A 26728-nucleotide genomic window follows, 5' to 3' on the forward strand; every position below is an offset into this window, starting at 1 on the left:
CGTATTATTACACCTACTACATATTCGGATAGGATCTTGGAGATGGTAATAACCCTTTAACTTAACGTCCTCTAATAAAATTGCACATCATTAGCTGCCTGTGCATCAGCAGCAGAAAGTTTACAATACAAAATTTTCTGCTATAATTTATGCCACATTTAGGGTGTAAATTATAGTGAATCTGTCAGGCACACAAAAACAAGTTGTTAGAGCTAGCGTGGGGCCGGGGTCAGACAAGCGTACTGCATCCAATGCAAGAGAATTGCAATATGCCAATGACACTCGGCTCAAACTCTGCTGCAAGCGTGAACAGAGTATCATTTACTGTGCTCCGATTGTCTCACATGCGAGAATTGAATCATAGGTACGGACAAAAGGGAGAGCTTAATCTCTCCATCTCTCCATTGTCTGTCTCTGCGTATATCGAACTGCACTCGGATGACATCAGTGCAGTCCGATCTTTCACATGTATCCATAGACTCATATGGGTGCGCGTGATCCGATATATGTTGCCAATCGCAGCATGATGCAGTTTTTATTTCATGCGGATTCAGCATGGAAAAAAAAAACTACAGATCTGTTCTGCCTCACTGCACAACATTGGTCAGATTGCAATGCAATGCAAGATTTTCTCGCATTGCACCCGTCCGATTCTAACGTGTAAGCAAGGCCTAAAAAAGAAAAACAAAATTATACCATTTTTGCAAAATTATATATTGCACAAAAAGTTGTGACCTTTCAACGGCAGTTTTCCGGCATAAGGTCCTTGATGAATTGGCCCATAAGAGTCATTTTTTCTTTTTTTTTAAAAAAAAAAACCATTTCATTAGAAAATATGGTATATTGATTGACGTCAATGCAAATGTTAATTTTAGCTGTTGCTTTACTGCCCTGTAAGGCTAGGGCTATACAGCTTGTCGGATACATTGAAACATAATGAAAGCTAAACAGCAGATTGGGATTTCTGGCTTATGTGTTGTGGCAAATCATGGGTCACAACACATTAAGTTTCACTATATGGCAAATTGCTGAAAAATGTAGGCGCTTTGTAGCTCTAGCCTAAAATCGGTATAGTGTCAGCATCATATGTATTTCATTACAAATCATTATTTTAGCAACACATGACAGCAGCATATTTAGGGTATATGCACAAATTGAGTATTTGCAGCAGAAGTCTCTGCATCAAAAATGCACATTTTGGCAGGAAAAAATCTGCGTAAAATATGCATTTTTTTTCTGATTCATTTGAATAGGTGAAACACTGAAAAAAATGCTGAAAAAATTGGCAAGAAAAAAATAAGACTCGTGTGCATGAGATTTCAGAAATGTAATTAATTTTGCTGATACTGAATTTTGGTACACAAAGTTTCTGCTCAATATGTGCACATACATAAAAGTATATTAATGTCAGTAGACTATGTTTACGCTACCATTAGATACATGTCATAAACCTGTCTGCACATTTGTGATAAATTATTGAAGATAGAAGCTGTATAAATAAATCATTCCCATCTATAAGTGTAGTCATCATACCAAGATGAGAAATTAGCAAAATAATAAAATAATTAAAGGGGTTACCCACTACTAGGACAACCCCTTCTTATGCCACGTTTCCCCCAAGGTAAAATAATAAAGCCCATCATCATCTCTCGTACCGGCACCCTTCCATTGGTGTCCGGGATCGCGGAGTCGGGGCTCACGTGAGATTCTGATGTGATATGAGTACTACGCCGAATCAGCGCTGGCTTCTTTCTCCCCGCCTTTCCGACCAAATGAGTTAATCAACAAGAAGTGACGGTAGCGCTCATTTCCCATTGATTGTTTGTTTAGTCCAAAGGCAGGGAGAAATAAACTGGTGGTGATCGGATGCGGGGCTTTCATGATGTCACAATAATACTCACCGAAGGCAGGGAGAAATGAGCCGGTAGTGATTGAATGTTGGGGCTCGCGTGCTGTCACAACCCCACGTGAACTCCAGCAAAGCGATTCCAGACAGTGCTGGAAGGGCGCTGGTACGATAGTAGGGTATAGTTGTGTCATCATGAAAGCCCCACATCCAATCACCTCCAGCTTCCTTCTCCCCACCTTTGGACCAAACGAACAATCAACAGGAAGTGTGCGCAGCTGTCACTTTCTGTTGATTTACTCATTTGGTCTGAAGGCGGAGAGAAGGAAGCCAGTGGTGATTGGACTCAGGCCTCATGTGATGTCACAACCCCAATAAGCCCCGGCACCGCGATTCCGGACACTGAAGGAAGGGCGCCGATACAGGAGGTGAGTATAGTATTTATTATTTTATCTGGGGGAAACATGTGGAATAAGAAGGAGTTGTCCTAGTAGTGGACAACCCCTTTGATGCAGGTTCAAACTGAAATTGGCATATAAAGTACATATAACATTCATGTTTTTTCCGTTTTTGCACATATATATGAATACATCGGTATACCTTTATCTCAAATGCATTGACATGCATATACTGTACATTTATTTTCAATGGAAATCAATGCAGGTGTAAGCAGCCATATGCAGATAAATACATTTAGGTCATGTGGTCAGCAGTAACTGTCCATCCGAATTTATTCCAAACTGTAAAACTAATATCATGCTTATGGTATATGCACACAATACCTTTTTGTCAAATCTTTTAACTGCTTCAAAGGCTGTGGAGCAGCTAAAAGAAATGACCAGATCATTAAAATAAGAAAGTGGTGACATCCCCGCTACAAAAAAAAAACGTCCAACTACACAGCAGAAAAGACGCTTCAGCAAAAACACCCTCGGCAGGTACATTAGTGTCTAAAAGATGTCATTTTTCACATAAACCTTAAAGAAATTTCCCTTTTATAATTTAAATAAATAAGTGCATGCTCTGTAATATGTTACACACGAGGAGCTGTAAAACATTTGCCCAAAATCTTTTATTATACATTTATCACACTTTTTATGGATCATTAGTTCTTCTCTTTGTTTTATATGATATACATGACTTGTATGGGAAATTTGTTATTTTGTTTTGTATACAGTTTATAGCGCTCGGGGTGCTGTGCCAAGCATTTTCCACTTACACATTTATGTATATAATCTCACCAAATAAAAAAAAAATATTGCAAAGATCTAGATTGTCAGCTCTTCAGCATAACCAGAAAACCTGTGGCGCTTTTCAATCACAGTATTATTTAATTTTATTTTATTTTTTACCACTTGCTTCATGTTGTCCATCATCTATTTGCCATTTATTTTTCTATATTTTCATTTGTAAACAGACTTAATTTTCTGCTTTTGGTTTACTGATCTGATAAATGGTTTCATTACTGTAGAAGAAATGACAGAATGTGGGTATATAGAAGATATTTGTGAATATTGTTAGATTTCTAGGGAAAGAAAAAAAAATATTTTCTATATAATTTTTTTTTATTTCACGTTTTTACATTTTTGTTCCCACGGCTTCCCGCAGTTTTTGGGCATAGGATGAATTAGGGACTGTGCGGGCGAGGGGCCATCATGAGCTCCGTTTACTCTCGTTTTGTTATTTATGTTGTCCGCAGCCCAGCAGCGGGGCCCAGGGGAAAATGTCGGGTTCCTTTTTGCTGCCACCCCCCGCACCTGTGGCCAGGCCTGTCCCCCTTTCCCTGCCAGACACAAAACCTGTCACCAGCAACAACATTGTCCCAGAAGGAGGACTGTCAGCACCAGCATCACCCTGTAAGTGAAATTAATCACCTTAAATGCCCACACACAAAAAGAAATAACCCCTATCTCCAGCTGCTCTAATGGTTTTGATAAAATGAGGTAAATCAGAAATATAAAGAAAAGCTAAATTTTAGTACCAGAAAGATATACAATGGAAAGAAGAAGTAGCATATTTAATCAGGACCTGTCATTACCAGGTCAAAAGTAGGCAGATTTTCTCTTATTTTATCCCAACTCTTTCCGTGACTATTTTGTTTTTTTATTTCTTTGAGATCCAGCATACAGTTTCAGAGATATGGGCCTTTATTATTTAGTGTTAATCTTTATGGTCTTTGCCAAAGGGGTGTAGAACAAATGATCCTCTGGGGCGTAATTTTTACAATCTTTGCCAAAGGGGTGTAGAACAAATGATCCTCTGGGGTGTTATCTTTACAGTCTTCGCCAAGGGGGTGTAGAACAAACAATCCTAAGGGGCGTAATATTTTACTGTCAATACGAGGGCATAAAACAAACGATCCTCTGGAGCATAATCTTCACGGTCTTTGCCAAGCGGGCTGTCACGGACTTGCATCTGTGGCAGACTGTGGTGACATGTTTTGGGTCAGAGTCTCACTTTGTTTTGTGGAACTCTGACGATTAAATGAATTTCCCTTTCCTTTGGGGAGGAGATCCTCTGGGGCGTAAACTTTACTGTCTTTACAAGGGGCATAGAACAGTTGCTCTTCTGGGGCGTAATCTTTACAGTCTTTGCCAAAGGGGAATAGAATAAACAATCCTCTGGGGTGCAATCCTTACAGTCTTTTCCAAGGTGGCGTAGAACAAATGACCCTCTGAGGCGTAATCCTTACGGTCTTTGCCATGGTGGTGTAGAACAAACGATCCTTTTGGGTATACTTTTATGTCGCTCTGGATAATTATCTTGTGAGTACCTTTCACTTAGACCATAAAAAGTAGCACTAAATAAAAGGCCCATATCACTGGAACTTTATGACCAATTAAAAAAAAAGTAAAAAGCAGAATATTGAGGGGAACAGTGGTAATAAATTAATAGTAAAACCTTGCCATTTTTGACCTGGGCTTGGAGACAGGTTCTCTTTAAGATGCACTAAGTTGATGTATATCAAGTTTATTACAAAAATCGAGATAAGATAGAGCAACAAGTGAGATTATGGTGTATCGGAATAAAAGCAAACAAAAATTCTGAACTACACAGTACAACAATGAACCTAAAAATGGAAGGTACTGACATAATTCACTTCCATTATATAACCAATAGTTTTTCAGAAATGTTTTCTATGGCAACTTTCATAAAGTATAATAGCAAGATATCCAAATCATGGATTGATGGGGTAGGGTTTCAATGAGAAATCAGAAAGTAGAACTTGTAGGGCTGTGTTGTAGCAAGAGAAAAGAAACTAAAATCCTTCAATTACCGAAATCGTCACATGTACAATTGCTTTCTCATCAAAAAATAATTATTATTAATGTATAACTAAAAAACTAAATGTATTAATCACTCGTGTGTATAGTAGAATATGAAAGTCATCTTTTTTAATATCACTTCTATTCTGACATATGACCTCTTGAAGTTACAGATGCAAAGACTGAGGTTGCTGACTTCATGAAAATTTTGAAAGTGGTTGTCCCCTCACATACATTTATGCTATATATGTTTTATAGATGTGAGTCCCACCTATGAGACCCATAATTTTTTACAGACGAGGAGTACCCAGATCCCACAACCGTTGTGAATGGGGAGGTGAACGTCTTTCTCTATTCACTTCTAAGACCGCTACAAAATTAGATAAGTAACTGCAACCTCACTAAGGCCCTGTGCGCACGCTGCGGATGTACTGCGGATTTGTGCAGAAAATGTGTCTAACATTGCTGCAGTCATTACCCAGCAAACAATGCGGAAGGAAGGAGGTGGGCAAGATGTTACGTCCCGCTCATTTCCGCCCCTCCGCTTCTATTGGCCGGCCGCTTAGTGGCGCCGCAGTGACGTCGCTATGATGCTGAACGCACCTCCCCCTTGAGGTAGGAGTTGTTCGGCGGTCACAGCAACGTCGCTGACCAGGTATGTGCATGTGACGCTGCCGTAGCGATAATGTTCGCTACGGCAGCGAACACCAAATGTCGCACAAGCGACGGGGGCGGGAGCTATCGCGCTCGACATCGCTAGAAATCGCTAGCGATGTCGCAGCATGTAAAGTACCCCTTACTCTAACATATCCATAGGTTGTTTGCAATCCAAATTATTCGACACCAATTGAAAATTTGGTTTATTAGCAAAATTTACAAACTTTTTGCTGTTTATATTAATACAATCAAACAAGAACAATGGAAATAGCTCACCTCAACTAATATAACTTGTTTCCACAAATTCCTTATAATATATCACTTTTAATGAGTAGACTAATAATTATTCTCACTGTTCATGACAAGCATCTTTATTACTTAGCAAAGCACCTCTGGTTGTTATAACTCACAACCCCTCTGGCTGTTATGACACGCTGCCCCTCTGGCTGTAGCTGCCCCTCTGGCTGTAGCTGCCCCTCTGGCTGTTATGACTCGCCTAACCTCTGGCTACTGTGACACCAGCGTCTGGCAGTTCTCCTGAAGAATCTTAGCCTATTCCTTATGGGCAATAGCCTCCTGTTCACTAAAATTACTGGCTTGTAAAGTGAGTGGACCAAAAAGTACAGAAATACACATATAATGATGCAAAAACATAAAAAAAGCTTTGAATGTTCCTAAACATACAGATGGAAGCAGAGTTCACAAGTTCACATTTTAAAGAACATTGTCTACACTACCGGGAAGGAAGGAAGCTGTCATCAGTAAGGCAGGTGGTCAAAAACTTCATGACTACTGACTAGTGCTCAGTGATGACTACAGTGAAGCACAGTGGTGGATTGGTGAAGCCTACATTGAATCATGGTGAGGGCTTGTTGATGCCTACAGTGAAGCACGGTGGTGGCTTGGTGATGCTTTGCTTCCTCTTAAACTGAAATCTTGCGGCTTGTGGGAGGCAAGTTGGATTCAACCAAGTATAAGAAAATTCTAAAAGAATACGTCATGTATTGTTTGAAGAAGCTTGGGCATCATTGAACCTTCCAACACAGCAATAATCTTAAACATGCCTTGAAGTCCTACAAGGTTTATTTTTAACTTTAATAAGTCCATCACAATTGCCTGACTTAAACCTCAAAGAAAATCTTTGGTGTGACTTGAAGAAGGTGTTTGCCACTACAAACCCCAAAATATTAGTGAACTGGAGACCAATGGGCTAATGTTCCTTAGGAATAATGCCAGAAGCTGGTGTTTGGATATGCATCACATCTGTGGCAAGTTAAAACTGCCAAAGGGGTTCTACCAAGTACCAAAGACCCTTGTCAAAAAGTTTGTACATTTTGCTAATAAACATAATTTGCAATAGGTGTTTGAATAATTTTGATAACAAATGTATGCCAAGAGTATCGCTTTTGTACACATAGCACAGCTGACTACACTTTTTTGATACAATTCATGCAGCCAAAAACATCAGTGCAACTTGTCTGTGACGTGTTATCTTGCAACAATTTTAGAGGATGTGGATTTTGTTGTAAAAAACAAAAAAAAAAATGGCAGATATATTGCACTGAAATCAGTCGCATACAATGAAGTCTAGGGCTAGTGAGTCACATGAGACTTGCGACCAAGGGCAAAAAAATCAACACATTTAAAAGTGTTTGTAACGGAAGGTCGCAGTGCAACATCAAAGGAAATCATTAGAAGCGGTCACAATGTGACACTGCGATTTGATTGTAGTGCGACACATGTTGTCGTGTAGTAGTCCTATCCTAAGTCGGATTTAGTAGCAGATATATTTCAAAATTTATGTATACAGATTAGTACATTCAGATAACTTTTTCATTCAGTTCCACTAAAAGTAATCCATTAAACCACTTTGTGGACATTAGTTTCAGTAGTCTAAAAGCCTAAAACCTTGGCTTTATAACATATTTTATGTCAGCATAAAAGTAAAAAAAATGCTTTCAACTTCTTTACCATATGCCTTATATACATTTTATCTGGTCGGTCTTTATACTAAAATGAGATTGCCTTGATTAAAAAGATATTCTTGTCCTATCTATCCTTGGGATCACCAGGGATAGCTGAATACTATGCTCAGCTGGTCTTCGGCAGTCCAATAAGAATGAATGGAGCGGCAGTGAGCATGATCAAACACCGCTTTATTAATTCAAGGCTCTTCAGAGACCTAGTTCTTTGCATCAGTGGGAGTTCCAGTCGTCAGATACCCAGATAGGGAATAACTTTCGAAGTTGAGAATACCTTGTTACCGTATTTTCTGGATTATAAAACACACTTTTTTCCCAAAAAACTGGGGGTAAAATGGGGGTGCGTCTTATAATCCGGATATGGCTTACCGGAGCGGCGGTGGTGGAGGAGGGTCACAGGAGACAGGATCGACGACACTCAGAGTTCGGAGCAAGGGGTGTCACTACAGTGGAGCGGCTCAGGAGGGTCACAGGATGGAGGGTGAGTGATGCGGCGGGCATCAATGATCTGACAGCGGGCTCCATTGAAATCATCCATGATGTAAGCGATGGACTTCAAGAAAATGGCTGCGAAGACGGCGCACGTGCAGATGAACGCAGTAGACTTCAAGAAAATGGCCACAGAGTCCTATTTGCACACGTAAGGCCGCCATTTTCTTGAAGTCAATCTCGTCATCCACGGGAAATTCAATGGAGCCCGCAGTCCGCCGGCAGATCAATGGCGCCTGCCACCGCGACACCCCCAAGCCCACAGTATGGCCGGACCTACGTCCACTGACCCTCCTGAGCAGCGACACCCCCTCCTCTGAGCCCGCAGTATCACTAACTCTTTGTCCTGTGACCCTCCTGATCCACTCCACCACAGCCGCTTCCCCCTGATGAGATATTATAAGACGCACTAGGATTGTAAGACGGACCCTCATTTTAATTAATACTATTTTTTCCTATTTTCCTCCTCTAAATTTGGGGTGCGTCTTATAAAACGAAAAATACAGTAACTTAAAAAGACATTTAATTCATTAGGGGTGAGATCTAATTACCATTCTAAATGTCAGAAATGCAATATTTAATTAGAGCATTGGTCTTATAAAAAAAAGTAATACACTTGGAACAATAATATTATTGCAAACATTTTTTAAACACTTTTTTTAGTCAAATTAATTTGCCAACTAGAAGACAAATTTGTAAACCTGGTAGAATAATTCAAACACTGCACTACTTCTATTTAAAGCTTTATGACATATGCAGTAGCATTGCCAATCAGGGCAAACTGAAAACACAAGGCTTCTTTTATGAAAACATTCTAATTGTAAATCTGTTCCCATTTTTGCCCAGACAAAACCGCTTTCTCTTCCTAAACTGCTCTGGGGGGAAAAACTGAAAACTGTCCTAATGTCCAAAGTTGCTTGCTCTAGGCAACAAAGAAAGGTTTTCTTATGGGCATTTTTGATCAATGAGATTCAGTTGTCAAAACATTAAGAGGAATTTATAATTACTTTTGCAATACAATTTTAAAGATGTTTAGAAAGTTTGGTGGCATGTCCAGCACAGCTCCAATACGTTTATTGACAGAAAGGGGCACAAAAATCAGTGCAAATCACGCCTGCTCATTGTATGCATACATTTACTTTTCTAGCCTAAAGACAGACCTAATAAATTTGGCACATTTTACTTTAGACTATTAAAAGAAACGCAAGCCTTTATAGATCTTCCACATTGTTTTTGTCCTAAAGCCATAAAATCCTAAAGACGGTCTCTGGTTTTATAATAATAAAGTCCATTCACTGTTTAAAACTAAAGTTGTGCAATGTCAATGATTGGACTATATTTCTACCTGGGGTGCACGACAGCCGAAAGAAACACCAAATTCATTAAGAGGCATAAGGGGGTTATCCAGCGAAAAGAAGTAATCAGTGACTATTAATCACTTAATCCATAGGATAGATAGTAGCATATATTGGGGGACTCTGACCGTTGGGTGACCGACGTAATCCCTGTCAGAATAGCGCAGCAGTGATCATACCAGACTGCAGCTCCATTTTATTTTCTAAGGGACTGGCGAAGAAAGCCAAGCATACTGCGTAGCAGTCTCGGGGAATAAACAGCACATATGTATTTAAAGAATAGTTGTCTTATAAATACATCCACTGTACAATGTCATGGAATGGGATTGGAATGTCATAAATGGGGATTCTTGCTCTATAAAAGTGGATCTTTTTTAAGTATTAACTAGCAAATTATAATTTATGTAACTAAAACTAGTTTTCCAGTGTCGTTAGTTTGTCAGTGAATGTTACCGCCATTGGAAGATGTTTTTGACTCTTTCTTACATAGGAAAACATTGTAGACCGTGTACTTGCGTAGAGTAGCAAGGTTACCCCGACTCTCGGGTGACCAAATGTTGTAGTGGAGCCCTAGTTTTGAACATCAAAGCTACAGTTCCTGTAAATACATGCTTTAGGCTTGGATTTCAGATCTAAATACATTTATATAAATAATTAAACCTTAACTTAAAAGAAGTTAAAAACAAAAAAAAATGTGCATTTTTGTGCTAAGAGATGCAGATTTGGTGCAGAAATTTCTGCAACCAAATACTTAGTGTTTGCCCATAGCCTAAGATGCTGCAGTTTTGTGCAGCAAAATTACGCAGCATCAAAAACACACCAAATATTCTTTGTGGTAACTTAGCCTTAAAGAGATTGTCCACTACTTTTACATTGATGGCCTATCCCTGGGATAGGTTATCAATATGTGATTGGCCAGAGTCACCCGGCACATGCACTGATCAGCTGCTCTCAGTGATGGCCAGGGAAGCAGGCAGACGAAAAGGCTCAGTTCCGGAGCTGTCCTGTCTTTTGATATCGTCCGAAGCTGGGTATTGCACATCCATTTGCCATTCAAATCAATAGGAGACGGTTGTACAGTACCCGGCCGCCACCACTATTAGTTGATGGGGCAGCTCCGGAACTGAGCCTTTTTGGCTGCCTGCTGCCAGCACAAGGACAGCTGATCAGCGGCGGTACTGGGTGTCAGACCCCCGGCCAATCAGGCACTGATGACTTATCCTAAAGATAGGCTATCAATGTAAAAGTAATGGACAATATTTTTAAAAACAAAGGGGGCGATTCATTAGGTTTTTCACGTTGGTTTTTAGATGAGGGGCCAAAATGGAGTGTGTAGCTCCCAATTCATTAAGACACGCTTGTCCCTTAATGTATCAGGCGGGGTGCAAAGTGGTGTCCGTCTGTCTGAGCACCTTGCCACAAATCTTACTCCAGTTTTCTGCTAGAGTAAAATTTGTGGTATAACGAACTCCATCTCTTGTCATGAATTTCACAAGCGGGGCTTGCCACGGCTGTCACTTCACACCCGTCTGTGCTCACTTTGTTGGAAATGGGTAAAAATTGCAAAAAAATATCAAAAGATACATTTTTTTTTGTTTGCAGAAGAAAATTACAACTTTTCCAAGTAGTTTAATCCAGGAATCTGGTGAAAAAGCTTTGATGAATTACTCCAACCCTGCAAAAAAATTAGATTTAAGAGATTTAAAAGAAAAAATACTATTTATAGCCATCTCAGAAGGGCTGACAATCTACGCAAGGGAAAACATTGCTCGTTTCTTTTTTATTAGAGATGGCCATTTTTCAATTGCATCTAAATAATAAGAGTATAGTTTACAGTTGAAACCAGAAGTTTCACTCCACTATCTAAAAAGACACATCTGCATGTTTTTCTCACTATCTGACATGAAATGAGAATAAACCTTTCCCGTTTTAGGTTTATTAGGAACCAAAATTAGTTATATTTAACAAATGATAGAATGACAGCAAGAGAATGTTTTAAGGCATTTTTATTACTTTCTGCTAAGTCAAAATTTTACACACACAAAGAGTACTATGCCTTGAAATAATATGGGACAGCCCAGATGATGAGGTCATGTCTTTGGAAGCTTATGATAGGCTTATTGCCAACATCTGAGTTAATTAGAGACACACCTGTGGATGTATTGTAATGCACACCTGAAATACACTGCTTTTTTGTGTAGCATCATGAAAAAGTCAAAAGAAATCAGCCAAGATTTCAGGAAGAGAATTGTGGACTTGCACAAGTCTGATTCATCCTTGGGTGCAATTTCCAGATACCTGAAGGTGCCTCATTCATCTGTACAAACAATTATACACAAGTACAAACAAGATGGGAATGTCCAGCAATCATTCCGCTCAGGAAGGAGATGGGTTCTGTGTACCACAGATGAACATGCTTTGGTCAGATATGTGCATATCAACCCAAGAACAAACGGAAAAGACCTTGTGAAGATGCTGGCGGAAGCTGGTAAGATTGTCTCATTATCCACAGAGTACTGTATCAACATGGACTGAAAGGCCACTCTGCCAGGAAGAAGCCATTACTCCAAAAGAAACAAAAAAAGACAGATTAATGTTTCCAAATCCACACAGGAACAAATACCTTAATTTTTTAAGACATGTTGTGGTCCGACAAAACTAAAATTGAACTGTTTGGATATCATTTTATTGATTATTTATTATCATAGCGCCATTAATTCCATGGCGCTTTACAAGTGAAAAAGGGTATACATAACAACTAGTACAACAATCATTAATAGTACAAAACAGACTGGTACAGGAGGAGAGAGGACTCTGCCCGCGAGGGCTCACAGTCTACAGGGAATGGGTGAGAGTACAATAGGTGAGGACAAAGCTGGTAATGACCATTGTTACGTTTGGAGGAAAAAGTGAGAAGCTTTGAAACCTAAGAACACCATCCCAACTGTAAAGCAAGGGAATGACAGCATCATTATTATGTGGCAATACTGAAGCAACATCTCAAGACATCAGCTAAAAACTTAAAGCTTTAGGCCATTGCAACACCCTGATCTAAATCCTATTGAAAATTTATGGGCAAAGCTGGAAAGGCCGGTGCAAGCAAGACGACCTACAAACATTGCTCAGTTACACCAGTTCTGTCACGAGCAATCGGCCCAAATTCCTACCAGCTATTGTGAGAAGCTTGTGGAAGGAGATCCAAAACGTTTCACCCAAGTCATACAGTGTATGGGTAATGCTACCAAATACTTATGAAATGTATGTACATTTTTACTTTCCAGAATGTAATAAAAATGCCTTAAAACATTCTCTGTGTCTCATTATCCTGGCATTTGGCAAATATAAATAATTTTGGTTCCTAATTTACCTAAAACAGGAAAGGTTTATTCTGATTTCCTATCAGAGAGAAACCTGTAGATGTGTCTTTTTAGATAATATATGTAGACTTCTGGTTTCGACTGTATGTAAATCACAAATTCGACAGCATTTCACAGACGTGACCTCATAAACGCCTGTAAATGTATAGAAACATCCCAGCTTCTTATTTACATAAATGTGAATCTGTCATTCAATCAGATTCATTGGTTTGGGAGATCCACATTTTTCATTAATATTAAAAATTTGTTTACTTTCGACTGGATATTGCAATTAGAGATGATCGAACCTTCAATCTTGAGGTTCGGGGTTCTGGCTTGGAAAATGACGTGAAAATTCCTGTGGTGAGTATCGCGCTGTGCTGGTGTCTGAGTGATGCGCAACATTGTGCGTGCTGCAAGAAGTGTGTGATTTGCTCAAATTTGACTTATATTGTGAGTTCTAAGATGTTTGTTCACAGAAAAATGTAAAAAGAAAAGCACCACTCACCCACCTCCGGAAGTGTTTTGCTTTTATCCCACAGCAAAACAATTCCGGAGGTCGGCGGGCAGTTGGTTTTTTTTTTATTTTTTTCCGTGAACAAAACATCTTAAAACACAGGATGTAACGCAGGATGTAAGTCAAATTTGAGCCGATCACACACTTCCCGCAGCATGCACAATGCTGCGCATTACTCAGACAAGAGCACAGCGCGATACTCACCACAGGGATTTTCACGTCATTTTCCAAGCCTGAACCCCGAGCCTCGAGAATGCAGGTTCATTCATCTCTAATTATAATATCAATGCTGATCCAAGAAATTATTAGTTGTCATTGCAGCAGTTAAACTCAAGTAACGTACTTAACAACAAAATATTGAGTGAAGCTCTGGAGTATAAATACTGGATGAAACTCAGGCTCAGTACAGGATAAGTAATGTATGTACAAAGTGACTGCACCAGCAGAATAGTGAGTGCAGCTCTGGAGTATAATACAGGAGGTAACTTGGGATCAGTATAAGATAAGCAATGTAGCATTTATGAAATAAAAAAAATACACGCCCAAACAAAAAAAGTGGAAATTTAAACTTGATGTAAAAATGATAACTAAATTATATACTGTGAGTAGTCTGATTATTGTCAGATTTCATTCACTAATTGGGGATCCTGGCCAAAAAGTGACTGTCCGGAATTTTGTTGCTGGTATAGGTGACTCTAAACACATAGTTATGTATCTACCCTCTATTATTAGTTCTTCAGTCTTCTTAAGGAATTAATATATAAAAGTTATTGATGGCTGGGCCTTGAGCTTTGTAGAGCACTCTAGAAATTTTTGTAAACTGCATTAAAAGGGACGAAGTAAACATGTATCTAGTAGAGAAACCAGGGCAACAGCGGTCAAGATAAAGCAATAAAAAAACACCGAAACATTACAGGGAGAAATGATGCCCTTTTGAAAGAGCAAACCTAGTGCTATATATTGTAATACAACTAATCAGATGTTGGGCATAAATTGAAAGACTATGCCAGAAAGTTCTGATTGGTAGCTTTGATTGGTGGTTTTAGAAAACCATGCTAGATTTAACAATAACTTAATTATATATGGCAGGAGTAAGAAAAAAAAAAGATTAACACAATTTATATAGAGGATAGAAAATTAATGTAGTTTATATTGTTGATGAGACAGCTTAGGTTAGGTTGTGTTGAATTGTGAAATGCCTTAGGAATACACCACGTATAGCCTGCCTAGCGGGACACACACCAGGAACGCACTAGTAATTGTATACACGCGTGTTAGGTGTGCATTTAGATATGTGTGTGTTTGTGTAGGGGGAGTTGTGATGTATTAGTTTTGTGTCTGATTGCTTATCTCTTTCTCTCTCTTTTTCCCCATGTGTTCTGATTGTGTGCGCATGTGTTACAATGTATCTGTCATTGTGTGTTACATTGTGTGTAATTGCATTACCATCTGTCTTCACACATTTGTTTTGTGGCTGTATTGCGTTACTGCATTGCATGATTTTGTTGCTACCGTCTTGGCTTTTTTTTGTTACTGTCTGTTTTTTTTTCATTGTGCTCTCCCATTGTTTTGCATCATCCCATTGTGTCGCTGTGTCATTGTGTTGCTGTATTGTGTTGTGTAGCATTCTCAGCGCCTTCCCCCGCCGGGTCCAACAGGTTTGTCACAATTGGATCACGAGACAGCAACTTTCTGAACCTCCCCCAGCAGTCTCAAGTAAGTCAGAGATATTCCCTAATATGTAATTCACCACTTACTAAACATAACTCTTCCTTTTGCTTTATACGCCTCCCCGTAACCTACCTGTATTAAACCATTTACTAATCACAGCTCTCCCAACTATGGAATGAACCAGTCCCTAATCTGTAATACATATCAATAACTAATATCTGCTCTCCCTAATCTTTAATACACTATAAATCATGTCTAGTCTGAAATACATTGACGACTAATTTCTGTAAAATCGATAATGCACGAGCCCCATTCACTGTGTGCCAACAAATAATTTGTAATATAAACTAATCACAGCAATGCCTGTTCTATAATATACAAAATAACTAATCCCAGCTATCCTTATTACATTTCATCTCAGTATGTAAAATTTGCTCCCCTATCTAGCCAGCATGCGAAATCATTCCCGATGTTACAAATATCATTCATGCATTATATACTTGTGTATATATAAATATGATTAAAAAAAAACTACAATTTTGACTTTTATCAGTAATAACATTGGAAAAATATTGCTTTCTATACTCAATGTGACTGCTAAAATAAACTCCGATAAGCCGGAATCAATGGCACTAGCACCGAGCCCAATGAAGAGACTTAGGTAGTCTCGAAAGTTTGCTCTGTCACCATTTTTTCAGTTCACCATTAAAGGTATCTAAATTTTATGTTTTCTATCTACTGATATACAAATATATTTTTCTATTACCATAGAAATATTAATTATTCTTATCCTTTGCTGGTTAACATTAGATCGTGGATGTCTTTGCATTTCTGGACAATATAACTACAATTCCCACAAAGCCCTGTGTCCCATGACCTGCACTAATACAATATAGTGATCATTATATTTACATGTATACAGAAATTACAACCATCTTCCTTATCCTAAGATTGAATAACCTCCTTGTAGTTTCAACAAAGATTTATTATAAATAACTTGTAACATAAGCAACATACATGAAATATTAATGTTATTGATCACCACGAAGGGGGCTCAGCAATAATGATCAATTTTGTAATAATTCTAGAGTCAGTAGTTATCTAGTTATAGAAATATAGGAAAAATAAAAGCAATAAGGGGAGAACAGAGGGAAAATTAAAACAGGGTAAGGAAGAAGGGTATATAAAGACCATATGATATCACATTTCTGTAATAAGCTATATAGATTTTATAAGGATAGTTATCCACAGTGATCTGAAACCAATCAATCTGATAAAAGGACTAATACCCCATTATATTGAGAGAGATAATATAATACTCTGGAGAAAACTGGGTTAGTATTACTTTTGATCCAATGATCCCATATTGTTAGATACTGCTCTAGTTTGTCACTTCTAGTAGCTTCTATTTTATCATACAACATAATTAGATTAATGTGATTTTTAACAGACGCAAGACATAAGAATGGGGATTTCCACTGATTCACGATATGAATTTTTGTTGCCATTGTAATAAAGCTGAGAGGCGATATGTTTTATTATTGATCCCCGATAGTTCATCTCCAAGTAGTAGCACTGTGGGTGTCAGCGAGACCCCCTGGCCTATTGCCCCAGTTATTAATTTAATCACTTCCTTCCATGGTGTTTTACCTATTGGTCAGGTCCACCAGGTGTGTACTAACTACCCAAGGGTTCACATCCTCTACATAATTTATTGGAGACTCCCGGAGCATACGTAGAAAGGTTGGTAGAATAACCTCCTTTTAACACCATTTTGTTATAGGATTATCATTCTCTACAAATCAATTATACACATTTTTAGGGGTCTCAGATGTGCCTTTCTGACACTGAATGTTAAATCGCCTGCTTTTCTAAAAATGAATAAATTCTGTCTGCCTGCCACACCCCCTAAGGCATCCTGAATACTATTTTAGAGTGCATAAAGAGATTTACTAAACAAATGACCCCCTCAGGTCCAAGTCTCATCATCCCCAAAAAACTCCATATTCTTCACTGAAAAGTATCTAATATATACCAGATTCTTATCTATAATATCATGGCTAAATACAGAGCCTAATCTTTCCAAAAAGATTTGTTGTATATTAACCTAACACTTCTATATACGATCACAAAATAATAAGTTACTGTATTTTCCGGATTATAAGACGCACTTTTTCCCCCAAAACTGGGGGTAATATGGGGGTGCGTCTTATAATTCGGATATGGCTTACCGAAGCGGCAGTGGTGGACTTGGGTCACAGCAGGCAGGGTCGGTTATAGTGAGGGCACGAAGGAGGGGGTGTCACTGCAGTAGAGCGGCTCAGGAGGGTGACAGGACAGAGGGTCGGCAATGCGGTGGGTGCCATTGATCTGACAGCAGTCTGCAGGCTCCATTGAATCGCCCACTGTTGACGTGATGGACTTCAAGAAATTATCCGTGGAGACGGTGCGTATGCAGATTGACGGGATGGACTTTAAAAATATGGCCGCAGAGTCCTATCTGCGCACGTGCCGCCTCCACGGCCATTTTCTTGAAGTCAATTTCTCCAACCGCGGACAATTTGAGTCTGCAGTCTGCCGGCAGATCAAGGGCGGTTGCCGCCATGACACCCCCGAACCCGCAGTATCAATGACCCTCCATCCACTGATCATCCTGAGCCACAACACCCCCTCCTTCGAGCCTGCAGCATCGCCGACCCTGCCTCCTGTGACCCTCCTGAGCCACTCCACCACTGCCACTGACACCTGATGACACCTGATTATAAGACACACTAGGATTGAAAGATGGACCCTCATTTTAACATTAAAAACTATTTTTTCCTATTTACCTATTCTAAATTTGGGGTGTGTCTTATAAAACAAAAAAAAACAGTACTTTAAAAATTAACAGAACTAATTATATTTCAGAAACACACTGTCATATTAGGTAGAATGGAGACAAAGAGGGCTCCACCATGGACACTTTTTATAAGCTATCAGAGCCATTGTATTGAACCCTTCATATCAATACATTATGTGAATACTGACAGATGCAGCTTTCCTTATTGATAGTAGCAGACAGGAGCAAATAGCTGTCTTAGGCCTGTTTCACACGTCAGTGAAAAACACAGACATTTTTCACTGACGTGTTCAAAATGCATATGTCCCCCTGTGTGCTGTAGTTCAAGGCACACGTGAGTTCTACATTTGCTATCTGTGATCAATGATCCGTGACAGCACATGAAGGTAAACTCACCTGTCCCCGCTCCTGCTGTCCGTGGTGTCTCCTGCTCTTCTGTGTCCGGCCGCTATGTCTCTCACCGCTGCAGCTACTTCCATATCGGCTGTGCGGTGCATAAATACAGATGCATGAGAATAACGAGCCGGCTTTGAAGCAGCAGAGAGTAGTGACTAAACACAGCGTCGCTGAAGAAGGTGAGTATAAAAAGCTTTTTATTTTCAATGTATGTGTTTTTCTGGTACGTTTTTCACGGATCACACCATAGTGTGGTCCGTGGGACATCAGTGAGGCCAGAAAAAAACAAACACTGTCTCCGTGCGGAAATCACGGACACGCGTGTACACCGCATGGAGACACGGTCAGTGAAAAATCACTGATGTGTGGGCAGACCCATTGATTTTAATGGGACTGCGTATGTCCGTGATTCTAGTATGTATAAAAACTGTCACATACGTACCAGACTCACTGACATGTGAAAGAGGCCTTAGTGATACAACTCTTAATAAAGAATTAATTGCTTGTAGCAGGTCAGTAATTTATGGCCTTACAAGAATAAAGTCACTTTAGTGAGCCATTTTTTTTTTATACCAAATATTTAATACAGTATTAGATATCTACAATATACTATTTAAGAAAGAAAATTCTACTTATTCAGTACCCAATACCTTTCTCTACAATACACTACAATACTAATCACTGTTCATCATGATATTCAATACAAAAATTGTCTAGTCTTGTAAAACATCACAATCCTACAAGGTGTGTATTAGGGCTCATTAAAAAGTCAGTGATTTTTCTATTTCACAAAAGACAGTCTGACTTTCCTCAGTGTTTTGGGTCAGATTTTCATCAGACTTTGGCCCCTAGTACACATAAACTTGCTAGTATAATCCAATTTAGTTGTTCTGCCTATCTGAAAATGTATGTTATATATCTCTTCAATGTGGTTAAGTGATCTCATGGTTACGACCCCAACCTTTGAGAAATAGATGCCTTTATGTTCTCTGAAGGGGGCCCACATCACAGTGACTAGAACTGCCTTTATGATGAAACTACATCAATTACTCCACCAAAGATCTCTACAGTTGGAACAGAAACTACTATCATAGATATCGCAACAAACCGGGTGAAGGAAAGCTTGACACGCCCAATGGAAAAGGTCACCACACATCCAGGGAGTGCAACGATATGAAGTCCGCCAGGTGGACTATATCTTGAATAAAAGGAAAAAATATCGGCACATCCAGCATAAAATAATTTGTGTGGATGTGCCGATATTTTTTCCTTCTATCACAAATACTGCTGATGATTAGACAGCTCCTATAATACAGTTAAAATGAAGGAGAGGACAATTCACCCTCCCTGACTATATGCTTTAAATTATTGTCACGATGTGACTGTGGGGCAGCTAGGGACAAGTGGCTCCTATGCCGTCCCTCACGCTAGGGGACCTTAGACTATCATTGTCGTCATGATTATCCCTAATGGTGGAGATTCGAGTCCCATGCCTTGCTATACTCCTGAGTAAGGCTGATCTGTTTCCCCCTTCCCCCAAGGAAGAAAGGGGCAGGAGTGTGATGGAAACACTGATGAGACAGACAGGGATAGCAGAAACTCAGTCACATTGCACAAAGTGAAGGCAGCAACAAAAAGGAAACAAGGGTTAACTCCACAACTGCACACAATAACATATCATGTGCATAAATATACATAAAAGTGCATAAATCCACCTGTCTAGGCCAGTATAATCAAGCTATAGCTAGCTCTAATGCAAGTGTCCAGCCAGCATATATATGAGGTGAGTGAATATGACTGGCTTTCCCATAACATGTGATTAAAGGAGATTAACAAGCAGACTCTTTCGTAGCCTACCTAGGAACAGAGGTCCATGAGTCGACATCCAAGTCACCCTGCGCTGATCACAGACATTAGAGACGTTAGCAGGCAGAATGCCGGAATCTGAAGATTCCCTAGATCCTGATGCGCCATGAAAGTCAGCGATGCTTGCAAAAACCTCCTTACAAACATTATCTAATTTAGGAGACTATAGTGAAGGGAATTATCACACTGTCCCCATGGATGGTACTGGCTTTAGCTGCCCATGTTATGATGTATCGGAGAATCAAGACCGAGGCTGAAGAGAAGCAAAGAAGATGTGTAGATGCAGGGACGTGAGTATACTATATATACAAAAGTGGAGGATGTGATAGGGGTAGGAATATAAATCATTGAATAGTTTTGGTTTTTTTTAAGTCCTTTTACAGAGGACTGGATATTATCACAAATGGAAAGATTCTGGGTTTTGCAAATATTTCAAGAGTATGGTAACAAGACTTTTGCAGCTTGACATACAGTATTAGGAAATATGGCTAAACCATGAGGACCACATACATATAAATCCATCATTTTAGGATCCATTTTGCATCAAAACAGAACTGTGCCCAATGGTGCCCAAATGAAAGCGGTGTGGGGTTTCCAGTAACTTAGTAATTAGAGCAGATCCAATGAAGAAAAGTGCTTATGTACTCCATACACAGGGATGCTGCATAATCTGTAATCCAGTACCTTAATGAAAAACATGGCATTAATAATGTAAAGCCGACAATCCCCCTTTGTGGATTACAACTTTCAATGGTCTGTAAAACATCATTTCTTCATAGAAAAGGCTCTAAACTCTTAAACATGGTCAAGTTGGTTAACAAGCAAAGATTTCATAAATAATTTGAACTTTCACATACCATGAAATATTGTAAATTCTGTTTTTAAAAATAATTTGCACATATCAACACCATTTTACAATATACAGAGATATCCTCTACAAAATGTAGCTTTTTTTTTTGTAAATACATTACTTACGTTGTACCAACTCTGATTTACAGCTTTCATTATACCCTAGAGCTCTATTCATGATTCTGCTGCTTGATACTGGAAACGGTCAATAAACGTTCAAACAGACCTTGAACAGCTTAGCTAAGCTCCTATATTGTAGGGAAGATTTGTTCTCGTTTTTTTTATCAATCATGATGCAGTTCCCAAAATAAAGTGAGCTCTGTGGAAAATGATCGAGAAAGAAATTCTACTGGATCTCAGCTTTGAAGTCCGTAGAATTTTAAATGCAGCTCTGGAACGGGCTGTAACTTACAACTGATATAACATAAGAAATGTACAGTGCCTACAAGTAGTATTCAACCCCCTGCAGATTTAGCAGGTTTGATAAGATGCAAATAAGTTAGAGCCTGCAAACTTCAAACAAGAGCAGGATTTATTAACAGATGCATAAATCTTACAAACCAACAAGTTATGTTGCTCAGTTAAAATTTAATAAATTTTCAACATAAAAGTGTGGGTCAATTATTATTCAACCCCTAGGTTTAATATTTTGTGGAATAACCCTTGTTTGCAATTACAGCTAATAATCGTCTTTTATAAGACCTGATCAGGCCGGCACAGGTCTCTGGAGTTATCTTGGCCCACTCCTCCATGCAGATCTTCTCCAAGTTATCTAGGTTCTTTGGGTGTCTCATGTGGACTTTAATCTTGAGCTCCTTCCATAAGTTTTCAATTGGGTTAAGGTCAGGAGACTGACTAGGCCACTGCAACACCTTGATTTTTTCCCTCTTGAACCAGGCCTTGGTTTTCTTGGCTGTGTGCTTTGGGTCGTTGTCTTGTTGGAAGATGAAATGACAACCCATCTTAAGATCCTTGATGGAGGAGCGGAGGTTCTTGGCCAAAAGCTCCAGGTAGGCCGTGCTATCCATCTTCCCATGGATGCGGACCAGATGGCCAGGCCCCTTGGCTGAGAAACAGCCCCACAGCATGATGCTGCCACCACCATGCTTGACTGTAGGGATGGTATTCTTGGGGTCGTATGCAGTGCCATCCAGTCTCCAAACGTCACGTGTGTGGTTGGCACCAAAGATCTCGATCTTGGTCTCATCAGACCAGAGAACCTTGAACCAGTCTGTCTCAGAGTCCTCCAAGTGATCATGAGCAAACTGTAGACGAGCCTTGACATGACGCTTTGAAAGTAAAGGTACCTTACGGGCTCGTCTGGAACGGAGACCATTGCGGTGGAGTACGTTACTTATGGTATTGACTGAAACCAATGTCCCCACTGCCATGAGATCTTCCCGGAGCTCCTTCCTTGTTGTCCTTGGGTTAGCCTTGACTCTTCGGACAAGCCTGGCCTCGGCACGGGTGGAAACCTTCAAAGGCTGTCCAGGCCGTAGAAGGCTAACAGTAGTTCCATAAGCCTTCCACTTCCGGATGATGCTCCCAACAGTGGAGACAGGTAGGCCCAACTCCTTGGAAAGGGTTTTGTACCCCTTGCCAGCCTTATGACCCTCCACGATCTTGTCTCTGATGGCCTTGGAATGCTCCTTTGTCTTTCCCATGTTGACCAAGTATGAGTGCTGTTCACAAGTTTGGGGAGGGTCTTAATTAGTCAGAAAAGGCTGGTAAAAGAGATAATTAATCCAAACATGTGAAGCTCATTGTTCTTTGTGCCTGAAATACTTCTTAATACTTTAGGGGAACCAAACAGAATTCTTGTGGTTTTAGGGGTTGAATAATAAAAGACCTTCTGAATAAACTTTTCACAATTTAAAAAAAAAATAAAAAAAGAAATAACATTCTTTTTTGCTGCAGTGCATTTCACACTTCCAGGCTGATCTACAGTCCAAATGTCACAATGCCAAGTTAATTCCGAATGTGTAAACCTGCTAAATCTGCAGGGGGTTGAATACTACTTGTAGGCACTGTATTTAGAAAAATTCTTCAACTGTATATGTGAATTCATTTTATATATTCTAAAGTAGCAAACATACACTTCAGTTTAACACTAGAAGTCCCAGAGAGGGGTTATTTAAAATTTCTACCACTGGAACCCTTTGGAGCTCGAAATTTCTGGGACTTTTAGTGTTAAAAAAATGTAAATCTTCAGACATATATGTTCAATGAGTAATGGATACAAAAAATGTGGCTGGTGTTTTATAGTGCTCCTACGTCTATCATTTAGAGCAGGAAACACTTCTAAATATTCATTTTTTTGAGAAGGTAGGATAACCCATGTGAGTCAAATTCCTAGTCCACTGATGGTCTCTGTTTACAATACAGTGAAAATGTGAGGAAGATACGGTGTTTCTCCAAAAACAACAAAGGTTCTTGTATTAATTTTTGCTCCGAAAGATAGGCTATGGCTTAATTTCAGGTGTGTCTTATTTTTTTTCCATGAACAGCATTCCACATTTATTCTTGAACAAAAAAAAAATCAACATTTGTTAAAATATAGTAATTTCGCATTCTGGAACATGAACAAAACTCTCCAAACCCTCTGTGTAACACATACATAACAGCCAGTCTCCTGTTCAGCTTTAGACTCCTGCATTTAAGAGACCTTTAGTCACATGACACAGTGTCACAAAGCTTCTCATCAGAATATAAATGCTGGGGCCCCTAGGAGAGTGGGGGCCCTGTGAAATTGCCCAGTTTGCTTTCCCTTCTCCATAAAGACAATCCTGCATACCAGCCTGTCTCCTGTTCAGCTCTTTTAGACTCCTACAATTATGAGACCTTTGGTCACATGACTATGAAGTCATTAAAGGTCCTTAAACAATACTAACCCCGGAATACAAATGTTGGGTTCGCTAAAAGAGTGGGGGCCCTGAGAAATTGCAGTTTGAGGCCCCCCCCCAACACCAGCCCTGACTGTAACTAGAGCTTTTTTTTTTGAGTGGGCTTATATTTCAAGCATGAATTAATTAATTAACAAATTATGTGACATCATGCTAGGGCTTATTTTCGGGTTAGGAGGTAGTTTACTTTGACCAAAATCATACATTGAGGAGTGATTTTGCTGCCTTCATATAAACCAACTATTTTATTTACCGAGATGCTATAGTCTCTTATAAAACCGAAGTTACATCTTAATACAGCTTCTTAATGTCATGTTGACCCTACATTGTAACACAGATAAAAGATGTTGCCTTACCTGCTTTAAGTGTTTTGTACATTTTATTTATCTTCATACCTGCCAAGACACTTATTTGTTAGTAAAACAGATAAATTAATGCTCTTACCTTTGGGTCCATAAGTGCAGGCATAATTATCGTTGTTATGTACAAATATGTAGATGTACATAGTGATATTAGTGATAAAATGTTCATTCATATGGAATTGATACTTAAGTTAGTTACGTAGGTTTAAAAAAATAATTAGGTCCATCTAGTTCAACCTTCCTCCACCAATTTTACATTTTGTCATTAAATCATTTATAACCGACAATGTTATGTGTACTGTGGAAATCATCCTGTCCTTTTGTTACAGTGTCTGACATTACTATCTCTTGCGGTAGGGCATTCCACAGTCTGACTGCGCTAACTGTAAAGAACCCTTTCCTATTTATCTGCTGGAATCGCCTTTCTTCCACTCGCAGTGAGTGCCCCCTGGTCCTTAGTATTGTCTTTGAAAGGAATAAATCATGTGCCAGTCCTTTATATTGACCACACATGCATTTATACATATACATGAGATCTCCTCTAAGATGTCTTTTTTCTTCGCTAAACAAATCCAACTTTTTCAACCTCTCATCATATGGACGGCCTCCCTTCCTTGCAATAATCTAGTTGCCGCTTTTGAAATGAAAATACGTTGGGATCACGGGATCTAATCTCTATTTTTATACACCTTAAAATCTTGTTTTCTTTTGCAGCTGCTGCCTGACATTGAGTGCTGGTGCTCAGCTTACTTGTAACCAGAATCCCCAAGTATTTTTCCTGTTCTGTAGTCCCTAGTTTACTTCCATTTAATGTATACGCAGTTATAGGATTACTCCGTCCTAGGTGCATTAGTTTACATTTATCAACAATAAATCTCATTTGCCAAGTGTCTGCCAATTCTGACATCCAGATAGTTTTGTAACATTGTATTATCAAAGTCCTTTTAATATCCTACATAGTTTGGTGTCGTCAGTAAAGACTGAAACTTTACTCTCAATCCCATCCACAATGTCATTAATAAAGACATCAAAAAGAATTGGACTATAGCCCAATTAGAGAATGTACTATTTATGACTACTCTTTCTTTCCTATGTTTTAGCCAATTCCTTACCCATCTGCTTATAGTTTCCCCTAGTCCTTGGTTCTGGAGCTTCATTACAAGACTGTTATGTGGCACAGAATCAAATGCCTTTGCAAAGTCCAAATAAATCATATCAGCTGCATTGCCAATATCCAGATTTGCACTTGCCTCCTGTTGGTTGGTTAAACACGACTTAACGTTCATGAATCCATGCTGGTTGTCAGTTATAATATTCTCTCTAAGATATAGTTTCATGTCATCTTTTAAAATGCCCTCTATAAATCACAGCTGCAGCTTTTAACAGCTTTCATTCCTCTTTGAAGGTTTTCAATAAGATTTTTGTGTCTGGGGGAAATTTTGCTTCTTCCTCCAGAAGAGCATTTATGAGGTCAGACAATGATGTTAAAAAAGAGGGCCGGGAAGCTCCTGGTGGGTGCAGTGTTTGTGCTGACGTTACCAGAGGAGGTCTGGAGTCTGCAGAGCTCAGTGGTGGCAGCTTTACACCTCTCCATCCAACACTCGGCATTGTGCTTGGTGATGTAAGGCTGCATGCAGCTGCTCGGTCATGGAAACACATAGAGCTTTAAGGAGGGGAACAGTTTTTGTGGTGATGTTAATGTCAGAGGAGGGATAGATTGAAAAATATTTGGAGGGAAGAAATTTCATTAACGGTCTTGTCAGAATGGTAGCTTCTACACACTCATATGATCACCTTCTTAAAGAGAAATTCTACCACATTGTATACCATGCTTTTTTTACTCTTTGCCTCTGTAAGGAATGGTGATGTTTCATTGTTTCATACAGCAAACAAAAGGTAAACTCAATATAAACTAGCCAGAGGATATTCATTTGGTGAATGAGGACTTAGGGATTCTTTAAGGTGTTCCATACAGAGAATGTACATTGCAAACACAGCGGAAAAAGAGACGACACAGGAAAAACTGTTAATGAGTATAACTCACCTCATCCCCTCCTTGCACAGTGATCTTTGCACATATAATAATGCATGCTCATAACAGTCATAGTAATCAAAGCCCGATGATGATACATAGTTACATAGTTACATAGTTACTTAGGTTGAAAAAAGACCTAGGTTCATCTAGTTCAACCTTCCTCCAGCAGTTCTACATTTGGTCACTAAGTCATTTATAACTGAGGAAATCATCCAGCCCTTTTTTAAAAGCTGTTATAGTATCTGCCATTACTACCTCTTGTGGTCGGCATTCAACAGTCTGACAGCTCTAACTGTAAAGAACCCTTTCCTATTTAGCTGTCGGAATCGCTTTTCTTCC

General features: G+C 39.3%; 1 protein-coding gene across 7 annotated transcripts in view; it reads left to right on the plus strand.

Moving 5' to 3' along the window:
• The window catches only part of NFIX (nuclear factor I X), a 222059-nt gene that overhangs the window by 180637 nt on the left and 14694 nt on the right, over positions 1–26728 (plus strand). For 5 of the 7 annotated variants that reach the window (XM_075346549.1, XM_075346550.1, XM_075346555.1 and 2 more), the window contains 2 exons: positions 3546–3702; positions 15093–15184. The exons of 1 other annotated variant lie outside the window; for it this stretch is intronic. In XM_075346549.1, the coding sequence (XP_075202664.1) occupies positions 3546–3702; positions 15093–15184 (249 nt within the window). The remainder of the gene's footprint in view (positions 1–3545; positions 3703–15092; positions 15185–26728) is intronic. One more of the 7 variants, XM_075346553.1, reaches the window with a different exon arrangement.

Source organism: Anomaloglossus baeobatrachus, chromosome 4 (assembly GCF_048569485.1).
Source record: "Anomaloglossus baeobatrachus isolate aAnoBae1 chromosome 4, aAnoBae1.hap1, whole genome shotgun sequence".
Taxonomy (NCBI): Eukaryota; Metazoa; Chordata; class Amphibia; order Anura; family Aromobatidae; genus Anomaloglossus; species Anomaloglossus baeobatrachus.